The 13,244-nt window shown below is 41.6% G+C and overlaps 1 protein-coding gene across 10 annotated transcripts in view; it reads right to left on the reverse strand.

The window, feature by feature from the left end:
- LOC119659689 (unconventional myosin-XVIIIa) overlaps nt 1-13,244 on the reverse strand; it is a 426,534-nt gene that overhangs the window by 198,933 nt on the left and 214,357 nt on the right. For 9 of the 10 annotated variants that reach the window (XR_005250364.1, XM_038067926.1, XM_038067928.1 and 6 more), the window contains 7 exons: nt 12,481-12,667; nt 9,417-9,583; nt 9,035-9,347; nt 8,429-8,865; nt 8,229-8,371; nt 7,449-8,034; nt 7,199-7,387 (listed from right to left, as the gene is read on the reverse strand). Coding sequence is in view for 9 of the 10 variants with exons in the window: in XM_038067926.1 (XP_037923854.1) it covers nt 7,199-7,387; nt 7,449-8,034; nt 8,229-8,371; nt 8,429-8,865; nt 9,035-9,347; nt 9,417-9,583; nt 12,481-12,667 (2,022 nt within the window). In the remaining variant the exon portion in view is untranslated. Of the gene's footprint in view, nt 1-7,198; nt 7,388-7,448; nt 8,035-8,228; nt 8,372-8,428; nt 8,866-9,034; nt 9,348-9,416; nt 9,584-12,480; nt 12,668-12,809; nt 12,908-13,244 lie in introns of those variants that run through there. The other variant, XM_038067937.1, reaches the window with a different exon arrangement.

Genomic DNA, 13,244 nt, shown 5'->3' on the forward strand with positions numbered 1-13,244 from the left:
TGACATTTCTCGAGATAGACGTGAAGTTCAACAGAAAAAGGTGGCCTTATTAGATGATGGTAAATAGGAGTTCTAATAAAACTTGATACATTCTGTACATCTTTTGAATGCACATAACAAGAGAGACGCTGTCAATTGCCGGGAAATAAATCATTATCATTTGTTTCTCCTCAGAATTACATCCGCTACTTCTTGAATCTTCACCACATCACGAAAGAACTTGACAGACGTTGGCGGTCAGCAAAATCTTTGTTCATGATGATATGCAGCTTTAGGGGGAGCACTTCACTATGACTCTTAATCGAATAACATCTTGTGGAGTTTCATCTCTTGTGAATGATATGACTAGTCACAATAACATACTCCTCCAAATCGAAGTGAAATTACTTCTAGCGGCAGTTCGCTGAGCAACCAACTTTGACAGTCTAGCCGCAGAGCTATTCATCCCGTAACTCACGCAGCATCATGTAGCTCGTAATGCTAATGTCAAAGTACACACTTTATAGTGTGATAATATTCACATACACGATTTTGAGCTACTGTAACATTGTCACTAATAATGCTATTTTACGTCATTCCACACTCTATAGTACTGCAAATTTTTATGACTCTAGGATAAACTCAAGCGAGGTGGGGTTCGTAATCAATTTCTCAAAAACATGGAAATACACAATTATTAACTTTATGTGAGCACATATCGGTAGGAGGGTATTTTGAGGCCTGGATACCGCATAGAGGCAAGCTCAAGATTTTTTTTTTCAAATTTTTCGGTAGAGTAGTGTCTGACATTGGGTTCCTCCCCTCCCTCCTCTTTCTAAACTAATGTAAAAATAGTTACCGATCTTGGAAAGTACTAAGTGTTACTTTTCATTTGATATCATATGTACATGACTACATTCGGTGAAAAAAGTTTATATTCCCTATTTGCCTTCTTAAACTCAACCTAGAACAATGTAAATTACTACATGCGTACGCGTTCACAGCTCCAACTTTCCCATAAAATTGCGTATCAATCGGTACAACTATTCCTAAGCAAAGAGTGTGTAACAGGCAGACAGACATACGGGCAGAATCGGTTTGGGGCGAAAAGAACACGCCAATAAAAAAAGCCCGGGAAACCTTCAAGCTCGCCACCTAGCGAGGCAACAGGGAATGCTTTAAGGATCTCTGCTCTGAAATGGACGTAAACCCGTTTGGTAGCGCCTATAGAATCGTGATGGGAACTTTCAGGGGCCGTTCGTCTCTGTAGATCACGTGCCCTACCCTCCTGTTGAAAACTATCCAGTGATTATTTTCCCAGCAAGAGAGGGACACCGACAACTTCCAGCGATTCCAGCAATCACCAAAGAGGAACTACTGGGGATCTGCGGGAGAATAGCCGACAGTAAAGCCCCTGGCTTGGATGGAATACCGAATAACGCCCTTAAGCTTGGCGTGAAATTCACACCGGATATGTTCGCTGAGTTGTTGTCCGAGGGGATATTTTCTTCAGCATGAAAGCGGCAGAAGTTTGTACTGCTGCCTAGGGATGGTAAACCTCCAGGTACACCCTCCTCCTATAGACCCATATGTGTTCTGGACACTACCGAAAGTGCTAGAGGGGGTATATAAAATACAATAGATGGCTGCCGATTGTCGAGAGATAAGGAGGCATTTCAAATCGACAGTATAGATTCAAATGGGTTACCTCCTTAGCCGAAGGTGTAATTCATAAAAAGGGAAGTATCAGTAAATATTGCGTAGTAGTGACCCTGGACGTGAGAAATGATTTCAATTCGATCAATTGTAAAGATTTGTATTCCTGCCTATCTCGCTGCTGTTGTCGATAGCTATTTACAAGAGCGGAAGCTCTGATATCACACTGAGGACGGACCCCAGCAGTATGTTGTCGCCACGGGAGTCCCACTTCTGCAGGACCTCCAATTCCGGAGGAAGACACGGGGGCGCGTTACGACGACGATATAGCGCTGGTTGTGACCGCAAAGCATCTCGAAGATGCTGAGTTATACTAATACGAAGTGATCAGTGCTCCTGAGGGTGGGCCAGGGAATTTTGGTCCCACACCTGCGGACGACAAAGCGGAAGCAATCCTCATCACCAACCGCCATAAAAGAAATTATGCCCGTATTCTAATTGGGCGTCATATCATCACTTCTAAGCCTACCGTCAAATGCTTGGGAGTAATAATAGACGCGAAACTCAATTATAAGCAACACGGGCAAAATGTACACGATGAACCATCCGCTGCAACTATGACCCTGGCAAACACGATGCCGAACTCCTTATAGTTACAGTATACAGTGCGAAGTCTACCTCTCCTTTATCGCAAACGAAGAATGTCGCGGTTACCTACGCCGCGCCGCGTAGACAAGAAATATGACTAAACTAGATTGATTTGACGTAATACCTTATGATGGTCCCCCGTCGCATGGAGGGAGTCGAAAGTTGTTTTTACTTTGCAAAAATCCCACCCGGTGGCGTGTCCTCTTCAAAAAAGGACAGACAGACAGACAGACAATGAACTGATCGTAATATAATTTTGTTTTACATAAAACCTTCTAGACATGATATGACATCTGCTTACTCTCTTGCCATGAACCTTGGCCAAATGACTCTGGATTTGGAAAAAGAGGCAAGTAAAATTAGATTGCCGATAAATACAACAAAACCAAGGTTCTCAATCTATTGGGTCATCAGACAGATCATTCCACTCGTCGTATTAATAATGCTAGCCAACCACAAATGAGATTGATGTCAAAAAATCTTCAAATATTGGGAGGCGACGTAGGACTTAGTCTGCCACATCACATCAGAAAAATATCGACATGGTCGTAATTAGCGAAGCATATTGCAATTATGAAGATGGCAGTTAAATTAGGAAGCAAACTGAGCACGAAGGGTGGTGGGGCTGCGATGCAATCCTTTCAAGGAGTCAAGAAATGCCCTGATTGCGGATCCTTAAAGACAAAGGTGGCAAAAACCAACATTTACAGTCGCAATTCTCCTTTCAACCTAACATACGCTTAAAATAAAAAAATACGATAATAATACGTGGCCTATATATATATATATATATATATATAATATAACTGGACGTGTCCTGCTGAAAATATTCCCTGAGTTGGCTATAGAACTCATGAATATCAGCAAGACAAACGCTTTCCAAAGAACAAGACAAGGGTCTACAGTGAACTTGATAGACGTGAGTAGTGCACTGTACGGTGCGGCGAGAGTCGCTTTGCCAGTTAGTAAGTACAACACCTACAGTAACCACCAAATTATCTGAATGCAAATCAGAGGTCAGTCAGAGGGTGAAAATGATATTTACAGAATGCCAAGTCGTTTACCCGGTTGGACCACACAGCGCTTTTATGAAGATACTTTTTTCGACACCCTCGCGATGATATACAATTTAATACCACTGCCATTGAGAGTCGTTAGAATTATCCAGTGAGTCATAGAAGCATGCAATGACACCATGCTTAGTAGAAAACCTAACAATTAGTGGAATACCAAAATTGTAACGCTATAGGCTCCATGCTTTTCTACAAGCAGCTCTGTCGACGATTCAGAGGAAAACTTCAGAAAGCCGAAAGAGACAACTTGAGAGAGCACATAATAAGGAGCAAAACCATCATTTCAAATAGATATATGAAAAGAAGGGTAACAATGAGGAAGCAAAGATTGTGTAAGATTGTACACTGCCATAAAATAATAAAAACCATCAAAAAGGGAGGCAGTAAATGAAGACCTATCCAAGGTGTGTCCTATACTTTTGTAGCTTTTTGTTATATTTTATCTAAAATACAATTAATAAATAATTTTAACTCTTACATTATTTTAATGTCTGAAAACTTTAATAATTATGCGATGCGATTTAGTTTTTTGGCAAAAAATCGTGATTGCTTGCTTCACTTCAATTTCACAACCTGGAAACTGGATGCTTTGGGGCTAACAGTGAAGACTAGATCCAACCTACTCGTGAAATCCTTCGGGATGTATATCAAGCAAGGAATATTCTGTCCGCCTCCGGGTGGAGTGGAGTGGACTTTACGCTTACTTTACAGAGAATATAATATGTATAGTTGGCAGATCCGGCGAGAAGCGAATCCAAATCTGACAAATAATGCGCCGTCTCGCTGGATGTGAAAAACTCATTTAATTTAACCATTTGGCCACAAACCAACGATGCATTGTCTGAAATAAACTTCCCGGGTACTTGGCGAAGCCTATCAAGAATTACTTTTCCCGCAGATACCAAGATGATTTCATACAGGTACTACTATCTACTGTGAAATGTGATGTATAACGCAATTCTAGTGCTACTCAGAATAAGCCATGATAATTGACTATTACCGCAAAACACGTGGGAGAATAGGGGTTTAAACAATATAAAGAACGGTAAAGCCTTGGCCCTACCGTGTCATGAAAAACAAACATTTTATATGCTGTGAAATATTCTTGAGGATGTGAAACATATACATATGCTGATATAAAGTTAACACTCTTTAGTAATTTCCCCTCTTTTAATAGAAAGAAGTTTGTCAAGGTGAATAATTTCTGACTCAGCGATTGTTTTGTTTGGAGTAGATTTTTAGTATATGTAGTATGCAACCGATGGTGTAAAAACGGGGTACCATGAACCACCACATCGAGAACAAAGTGGAAACCCTGAAAATCTACCCTTTTTGGAAATCCGAAAAATATATGGATAAGAGTCATTACGGACGCAATGTGATAGCATTAGTCAACTAACTTACAAAGGGATCGAATCCTTATTTGACTATGCTGCAGTTTCATTATTATCACCCTTAATGCTCACCCTCAAGTGAGAAGCTAATAGCAGCAAGACAAACACACACATCCACGGCAACAGGGAGTCGAGAGTCTAGCGTTCTAATCATCAGCGAGAGATTTAAGTATAATACCAGTATCTGACAATATTATGGGAACTACAATTACCTTTGTGAGACGCCAAATTTCTTTGATTTCCCAAGCTAGTCATTCTTGGTTCACCATCTTCTCCACGTATATTCGCTCAATGTTGCTATTATGGGAGATAGCAACATCAGTAATATACGTGGAGTGACCCGTCTTGTCAACTAACAGCAGGGCAGACTTGTTGTGCGCTCTATGGCGATTAGTTAGAACTTGCCGGTTCCAATAAATACTGTGAGCAGAACTATCGAGTACTGCCTACCGGACATATTCCCGTGATGAGCCGATGCTTATATGCAGATTTTGGTGAACTACCTTACATACATCATTACGCCTGTTTGTGCATTGCACCGGTGTCTTTACAGTGCAGCCAGAAATGAGATGATCAGACACCGAACCACACATACTGTACTCGTGGTTCTCCACCCACTCCTTCATGACAAGCTTTTTATAAGCTCTAGTGCCCACTACGCCACCCTAAATAGCACACATAGATCCCTTCGTCTCAGCAAAGAGCTCCCCAGCACAGCCATCTATTCGACAAATGATTGCTAGAGACAATTCACGTGTTTATCGTGCATTGCCTTCGACTTCCATCCTCAATCCATTCTTGATCTGACTTCAACCCATTCAGAGGATTGAAAGATCGATTCTTCAAGTTAAGTGGAGCTAACCCGCAACTTTCCTTACAAACGGACACGCCTGCTTTTTGCTGTGAAAAGAATGTAGCGAGTCGACTTGGCAGTAATATTATGCCGCAATGTCAACCACGGCCGTGTTCATCCGCTCCGCGACAGAATTTATGCATTGTAGTCCACTGAATTTTATCCAGATAGGTCCTCGTCCACGTCCACGTCCCTTGATCCGACTCAACACCCCTTCTGTTCCTCGGACAGAATATTACTGGTCTCAAGGTGCACATTGACTCTTCCACTAATAATGGACCTTATGAGTTTGTAGACGGTTGGTAGGAAAGTAAACGGTCTTGTGTCCGCTGTATCCTTCTTAGGAAAAGTTAGATAATCCCCACAGGAAAGGTGGAAATTTCTCAAACCTGGTTTATGCTGTATATCAAATGTAAATATGTAAAGTGATGAAATTTTTGTACCAGAAATTCTGCACCCAACCCAGACCCAAGTACCCCCAATTCATCAAGCGCCGAACCTATGCTTCGGTAACATCCGTAAACTTCATGCCTGGCGTAGTGGCATGGCTGGAGCCTTCAGCAGTAAATCACTCAAAATGCTTGAAATTTTCACAATCAAGTAGAGACGGAGCCCGTATTCAGGCAATATGTTGCCTCTCATAGCTTACATAGGGATAGCAATGATAACTTCTTCACAGATCGACAATGCAATTCTCTTCTACAAATATTTGAATAATTTTTACCACAGTCAAAGCCAAAGCTAGAATCCTTCCTTTCCTCAATAGGTCGACAGATTAAATCAGTCCCAGGCCTCGAAGATAGTTTCCGTTCATTATTTTTCGATCAATAAATGTTTAAAAAGTGATCTTTAGGAGAGTGTTTCTTAAGGTCGTCTTTACTGGGCTCTGTTTTGTAATATACAACTGAGAGATATGGATTTTTCCACGCGTTGCACATGTATAGTGAAGAGTTTACTATAATTGGCATAGCTTCATAGGGACCGATGAAGGTGATTTGTCGTACGAATCGTACAGTATAGCATGTATACGTAATCCGGATCCTTACTGAGCTTGAACATTCCGCAAAAACGTATATTGCCGTTGTGATTTATTTATGATTATAAGAATATTATACGCGGATGAAATTAAGACTACGTAATCGCAATTGATAATCATTGAACCAGGACAAAACCCAAAACCAGATTGTATCAAAAACTCTTGCTCTTGTAGTCTTTGGTGACATGCCATGTCAATAAAATAATAAAGTTAATAATAGACATATTGAAAAAGGCATCAATACCAGCCAAATTTTTGCACCGAAATAACGCGATAGTGCATCGAACAGTAGAAAAAATTTCCAGCTTGAATGAAGATATCACGCATATAACCTAGAGCTAGTACGAAATAGTTAGATGTTCACATTGACGATTCCCTACTCCATGATAAGAAAAGTGAAAACCGTTGATAAACTTCATTTGTACTTGAAGAAATCTTCCAGCCGAAATAGCCCTACCCAATTTTTATATCTCTTGAGAAGAGGCGGCATCAAATGATTTCTTTAAGGATATGTTCAATTTCTGCTCTAAAACAAAGCTACGTAATTCGTTCCACTAACCTGACTTGGACCGATTCGATACAGCGATGAGTCGATTTCATTTGCAGATAGAATTTGTTCCACCGTCAAATTTTTGTTGGATGCATCTCCTAACAAACCAAAACGTCTTACGAACTCTGATAAGGGTACAGGCTCTGGGAAGCCCAATTTATGCAATCGAGCGGCTTCTAAGACCTGGGATCCACGAAGCTACAAAATTAACAAAATATGATTAGATTATGTTCTTTTAACGGTAATAATACCTACGTACCTGGCTTCTTAGTAAAGGAACATTAACCATCTCTTCACTACCATTTATAGACTGATTTGGCGAGGAACTAACTACAGAATGCGTGCCGCCATTGTGTTGCAGCAAATAACAATGAACAAAGTGCGTTCCTGTTCGGCGCAATGTATCAATCACGCCATCCACGGTAAATTTAACTTGCAACATTACAGAATTCCTCTTCACACCAGCTGAGGTAAAGGATCGTCGAATGCTGGAAACTCTTCGCAACGACTGTGTACCTTCCAAGCCAGCAATAGATCCGTAAAATACTACACCACTGCCCCGTGTCAAAGTGCCAACGTACAAGCGACTGATTTCATCTTTTGTACTGTCCTGCAATAATGTTCCCGCATTTTTGATAGCAGGATGTTCCCGGCTAGATTTTAGCCATCCTTGTGCCGAGTACAAAACCGGATTTGTTCCTTGCAAGTGCTGAAGTATAAATTGTCGAGTACCAGCTGCACGACGTATCAACGCTTGGTGCTCACGATCGCTGTAGTGTGAGAAAAGTCGCTCAAGGAATGAATCGTCGTTGGAATTGGGATACATGGATTCTTCATCAAGGAGCCTGGAAAGAACGAAAATTAGTACGAGAAAAGTAAGAGCTCGTTTACGTAGGAAGGAAAATTGAACAGTTTTTTTTATTTTGTTGCTAAGTTGAAGCTAAGTGACGTTTTGCACAGTCATGATGCATCATGGTCACTTTTAACAGTTTTTGTTGTTTAAAACTTAAAAAAAAAACAAATTTGGATTGAGACTTACCACAAAAGACCTCTTCGGTCCTGCTCTCTTAAATCTCGTTGAGATGTTCGAACCACATGACTTTGTGGAGCTTTATCAATTAAGGATACCAGCGGGCCTGGATACGTTTCCGTTAATCCTTCAGTGTCAATCTCCACAAGTTCCTGCAATAGTAAACCTCGTAAACGGAATCCATTAAATTTTTCGACAAAACTAGATACCTGCGCATAACGATCCCTAGGAGCCACCAACGTCATATGATGGAACAACAATTGCAATCGTTCTTGTAAGTAATTATGCTTCAGATCGGAAAGAGTAGCTCCCAATTGAACACCACAACTAGCTGGATTTTGGAATCCTGGAGTGTCGACTAGTAGAATTGAAGCAAATGTATGAGCAGGAGTGCAAATGCTCTTGTTGATGAGAGCGACTGCAGCAGCAACAGCTTCTGAATATAATCCGATAACAAGACCTTCAAGGCTTTCCCATGCGGACTCGGGTGTTTCGGTTGGTGATCGAGCTGGACTCGAGCCGCCAGCGGAATTCGATGGAAAAGCGGATAATAGTAGATCTTCGAGTGAGACACCAAGCAATGTTGCTGCTTTTCGGGCAGCTGATGGATTTCCAAATTGTATACGTGAGGTGGGTCCAGTTCCAACTGAAATTGAATTTAGATCCACTTTAAATGTTCTGTAGTTCAAAAGCTACATATTCTACCATCAATATTTGATTTGACAGATAGTTATAAATTTAATCAAAAATACCGACGATTGGAGGTATAGCCAAAATTGAAAAAAATTCTTTAACATATTCCAATAATTACTCACTTTTAGAAACTCCTGCAACACCCAAATGATAAATTGAAGCCAAAATGCACCAAATTCCTTTAACTGCTGCTGGGTCCACGTTTAAGGTTTCAAATGCTTGGACAGTTCTGGAGAACTCGGATGCAGCTTTATGCCTGTCCTCTAATTTCTGAGATAACGAAACGAATGGATTGTTGTCCTCGGGCGAAATATTTTCTAGATGCAATTCTTTCTGCAACATTCCTTCGGCTCCAGCTAAGAGTCGCGTTAGAATATGGAATGTGCTTTCGTTGTTTGTACGTTTTCCAGCCCGGGATCTTTCAAGGAGTAAAACCTAGAAGAGAAATTTTAAAATAAGTCATTAGTAATTCTTTTTCCTATATTCTAGAATCTAAACACTCACTTGAACTGATGCCGATGCAATCTGTCCAGTATTGTCAAAATCTAAGCTTAAGATCTGGGTAAAGCGTGTTGCATTTGCGTTTAAGCAGGTTTTTGTATTTCCAAACGCCTCTAAGATTGTATTGACTGCATTCACTTTCTCCGCGTTGAGCAGCTTATTGACAGAGCCTAAAATAGAAATAAGTTATGGCATTAAATAAAGTTAAATGAATAAATTATGACCACCTTTCGCGAGGAATGTATTAATTAGTCCGGTGAATTATATCCACCATTCAATCAGAAAACAAAAGGTCATAAAAGAGATAGTGTTATATTTGAAGTTAACTCATCATCATCATCATCAACGGCGCAACAACCGGTATCCGGTCTGGGCCTGCCCTAATAAGGAACTCCAGACATCCCGGTTTTGCGCCGAGGTCCACCAATTCTATATCCCTAAAAGCTGTCTGGCGTCCTGACCTACGCCACCTCCATCTCAGACAGGGCCTGCCTCGTCTTCTTTTTCTACCATAGATATTGTCCTTATAGACTCTCGAACGCGGTCAAGAGTTCGCAATTCTTTTTGCTAAGAACCTAAGCCTCCGAGGAATACATGAGGACTGGCAAGATCATTGTCTTGTACAGTAAGAGCTTTGACCCTATGGTGAGATGTTTCGAGCGAAACAGTCTTTGTAAGCTAAAATAGCCTCTGTTGGCTGACAACAACCGGAGGGCTGTGTTGTGGATGGCTTCAGTGTTAAATCCCACCTGATTGTCAGAAGGGATTCTGGGTGGTGTTGTTATTCGAGCTCGGAGTATCATGCCAACGAGATAGTGATCCGAGTCTATATTGGCCCCCCTATATGTTCTGACATTCTTCAAGGCTGAGAAGTGGCGTTGTTCGATCAACACGTGGTCAATTTGGTTGAAAGTGGTCCCGTCTGGAGGGGCCCATGTATGTTTGTAGAGCGTTTTCCGCGCAAACCAGGTACTTCCAACAACCATTTTGTGTGACACTGGTAATTGAATAATCCGCAGTGCGTTATCATTTGCATTTTCGTGTAAGCTATGGGAGCCAACGTATCGCCTGAATACGGGCTCCGTCCCTACTTGGCTGTTAAAATCCCCCAGTATGATTTTGATATCATATCTGGGACAGCTTTCGAGGTATCCTTCTCCGACTCTGCACTCTCCTCTGTAGGGCGTGAACGTTAATGAGGCTTATATTTCTAAACTTGCGTAGTAAGCGCAGAGTGCACAGCCGTTCGCTTATGCTTTCAAAGCCGATAACAGCAGGTTTTATTTTTTGACTGACGAGCACATGGTTTACTGGATCGCTACTATAATATATGGTGTAGCGGCTCTTCTCCAGGAAACTGGTCCCTGTTCAACGCATCTCCTGTAACGCTCTTACATCAGCCTTATATTGGGACAGGGTATCGGCTAGCTGCTCAGCAGCTTCAACTCTGTGCAGGGAGCGCAGGTGCCATGAGAAAATGCGGAAATCATTATTCCGTTGTTGTGGCCGGGTTCGTCGTTGTATTATCCGTCCAGTCCGAGGCTCCTTCCGTGGCTTCGTAACATCGGTTTTCCGTGCAGGGTTGTCAGCCCTACCCAACCCCCAACCTGGAGGACCAGTTGGTACATTCTGTCCCGTTTCTAGGCGCAGGAGACTCGCCTTCATCCTTCTCCGTCTGCAGTTTTTTCTGAAGAAAGAACTTCCAGCGATCATCACGTGGAGGTGGAGATAGGGTTTGGTAGTAGAGCTGTTGGTGTTGGTTCAGCAGGCGTTTCCCAGGTTTTATGCTCCATCGTGGGTATCAATCCAAGTTTCGCCCTGGGACCTATACTACCCTTAAGGCTTAAGGATAATGACCAAAAAAATGGCAATGAAAAGGATGAGATAATTGTCTCGTAGCGTAACTGAGGCATATGACGCTTCCATGCTGACACGGTGTTTGTTCCCCGACAGAAAACCCGACTACTGTCCGAACAAGGAAATCATATTGAAGTCGTTAGCCTTCAAGTGAAATAATTTTGTCAAAGGACAAAGGAGGAATCACCAGGAGCTGAAGTAATAATGCCGAGATTTCCAGCTATGATGCTACATGAAACCGTGCCTTGATCTGAATCTATAGACTTCTTCTTTTTCTTCAGCCTTTGTCCCGTTCACAAGCGGGGTCGGCTCGTCGTGATCGGCTTCGCCATTTGGCTCTATCGAATGCCTGATCTGGGTGGAAACTCGAGGCTTTCAAATCCCCATCCAGCGTATCAAGCCACCGTTGCTTAGGTCTGCCTTTTGGTCGTTTACCGTCGACTTCGATGTTCAGACCAATCTTGGCAAGTGAATTCTCGTTTGCACGAACTGCGTGACCATACCATCGAAGACGCCTCTCTCGCAACTTTTCCACGATCGGTGCAACCCCATAACGATCCATAGACATTCCCTTACAATATTCTTATGGACAAGGTACATCTGTAAAAGTTACCTAAATTAAACTGAACATGTTCAAACAAATAACAACCGTTTTTTGCAGTAAAAGGAGAATGAGCATCAGACGCAGACCCAACCGGACGTGGGGAAAAGGGCTCACTGAATGTGACTGGCAAAGATATCTCAATGGTGATGTATGGAAAGAAAAAGACATAAAGGATAGTCAGAACTTATCAAATCCAAGAATTCTGTTGCTGGGTACTAGATTTTTTGCTTATTAGGAAGTTCTGGTAAAAGTTGAAACCCATAACTAAGAGTTGGTAGGCAAAGCGAAAAAGTGTTAAACGGTTGAAAAGAGCCAATCTTTGGCTGCATGAACACAAGGAGGTATATTTGAGATATATTCATGCCAAAATTCAAATGAAATTGAATTTAGAAGCATAGTTTGGGCCCCTTCAGTTTATTAGAACGATTGTTCTTCCAGCTAGTGAACCATCAAGAGCCCCTCTGCTTTAATATTGATGAAATCGATAATTAGATGATAAGCATCATTCTTAGAATGTTGAATATTGAGTCGGGATATGTGTACACTTATATTACAAGCTAGTTTGTAGCCACATTGGAGTTCCATATAACATAGAAATGTACTCACCAGCAGCTAGCGCCAAATAGTAGAGGGCATGCTTGAAACTTGTTGTCTTTCCCGAGCCTGAACGGCCCATAAATATCAAACTTTGATCACGTCTCGTTTCCAACATTGTCCTGTAGGCAGTTTGCGCTAAGGAATAAATATGTGGGGGCATATCCTCAGTCTTGCAGCCACGGAACATTGACACCACCTAAAAATAAACCAACAACAAACAAATTTAGATACGTTTCATAGTGACGACACTGACACTAAATCAGAAAACGAATAAGGACGAGTTAATAGGAATAACAAGTATCTTAAGGCGTTTTCGATTAGATTAAAGCGACACATACACATTTTCCTGAATGAGTTCTCGGTAACCGACAACACTAGATACTAGATATAATCTTAGGGCGACGTCAACGCAACTTAAGATGCAAATGTTATAATACCGAATGCGCGTAGCCTGCATCAGTTTGCTATTTCCACCATCGTCGTGGGCTAATTCGTAGGGCTTCCTTGCTCGTGCAGAGGTGTGGATGGCGAAGAAAGTGCATAATCACATTACGATGAATGTACTTTGGAGTGTTTTTCTATTTTCCACCTAAGAAAAACAATGATACTGTTGCACTCTGTGCGGAGGAAAAGTCACATAAATCTGCAAGGCTTAAATGATGTGGGCTAATGAGTGATAGGTGGGAAAAGTTACATGCAGTCAGCCAGAAGGTAAAATATGTTAACCTCAGTGAAGATGAAGAAGTGAGAAGCAATAGGTTGCCATTTCTAGG

Source organism: Hermetia illucens, chromosome 6 (genome assembly GCF_905115235.1).
Source record: "Hermetia illucens chromosome 6, iHerIll2.2.curated.20191125, whole genome shotgun sequence".
Classification (NCBI taxonomy): domain Eukaryota; kingdom Metazoa; phylum Arthropoda; class Insecta; order Diptera; family Stratiomyidae; genus Hermetia; species Hermetia illucens.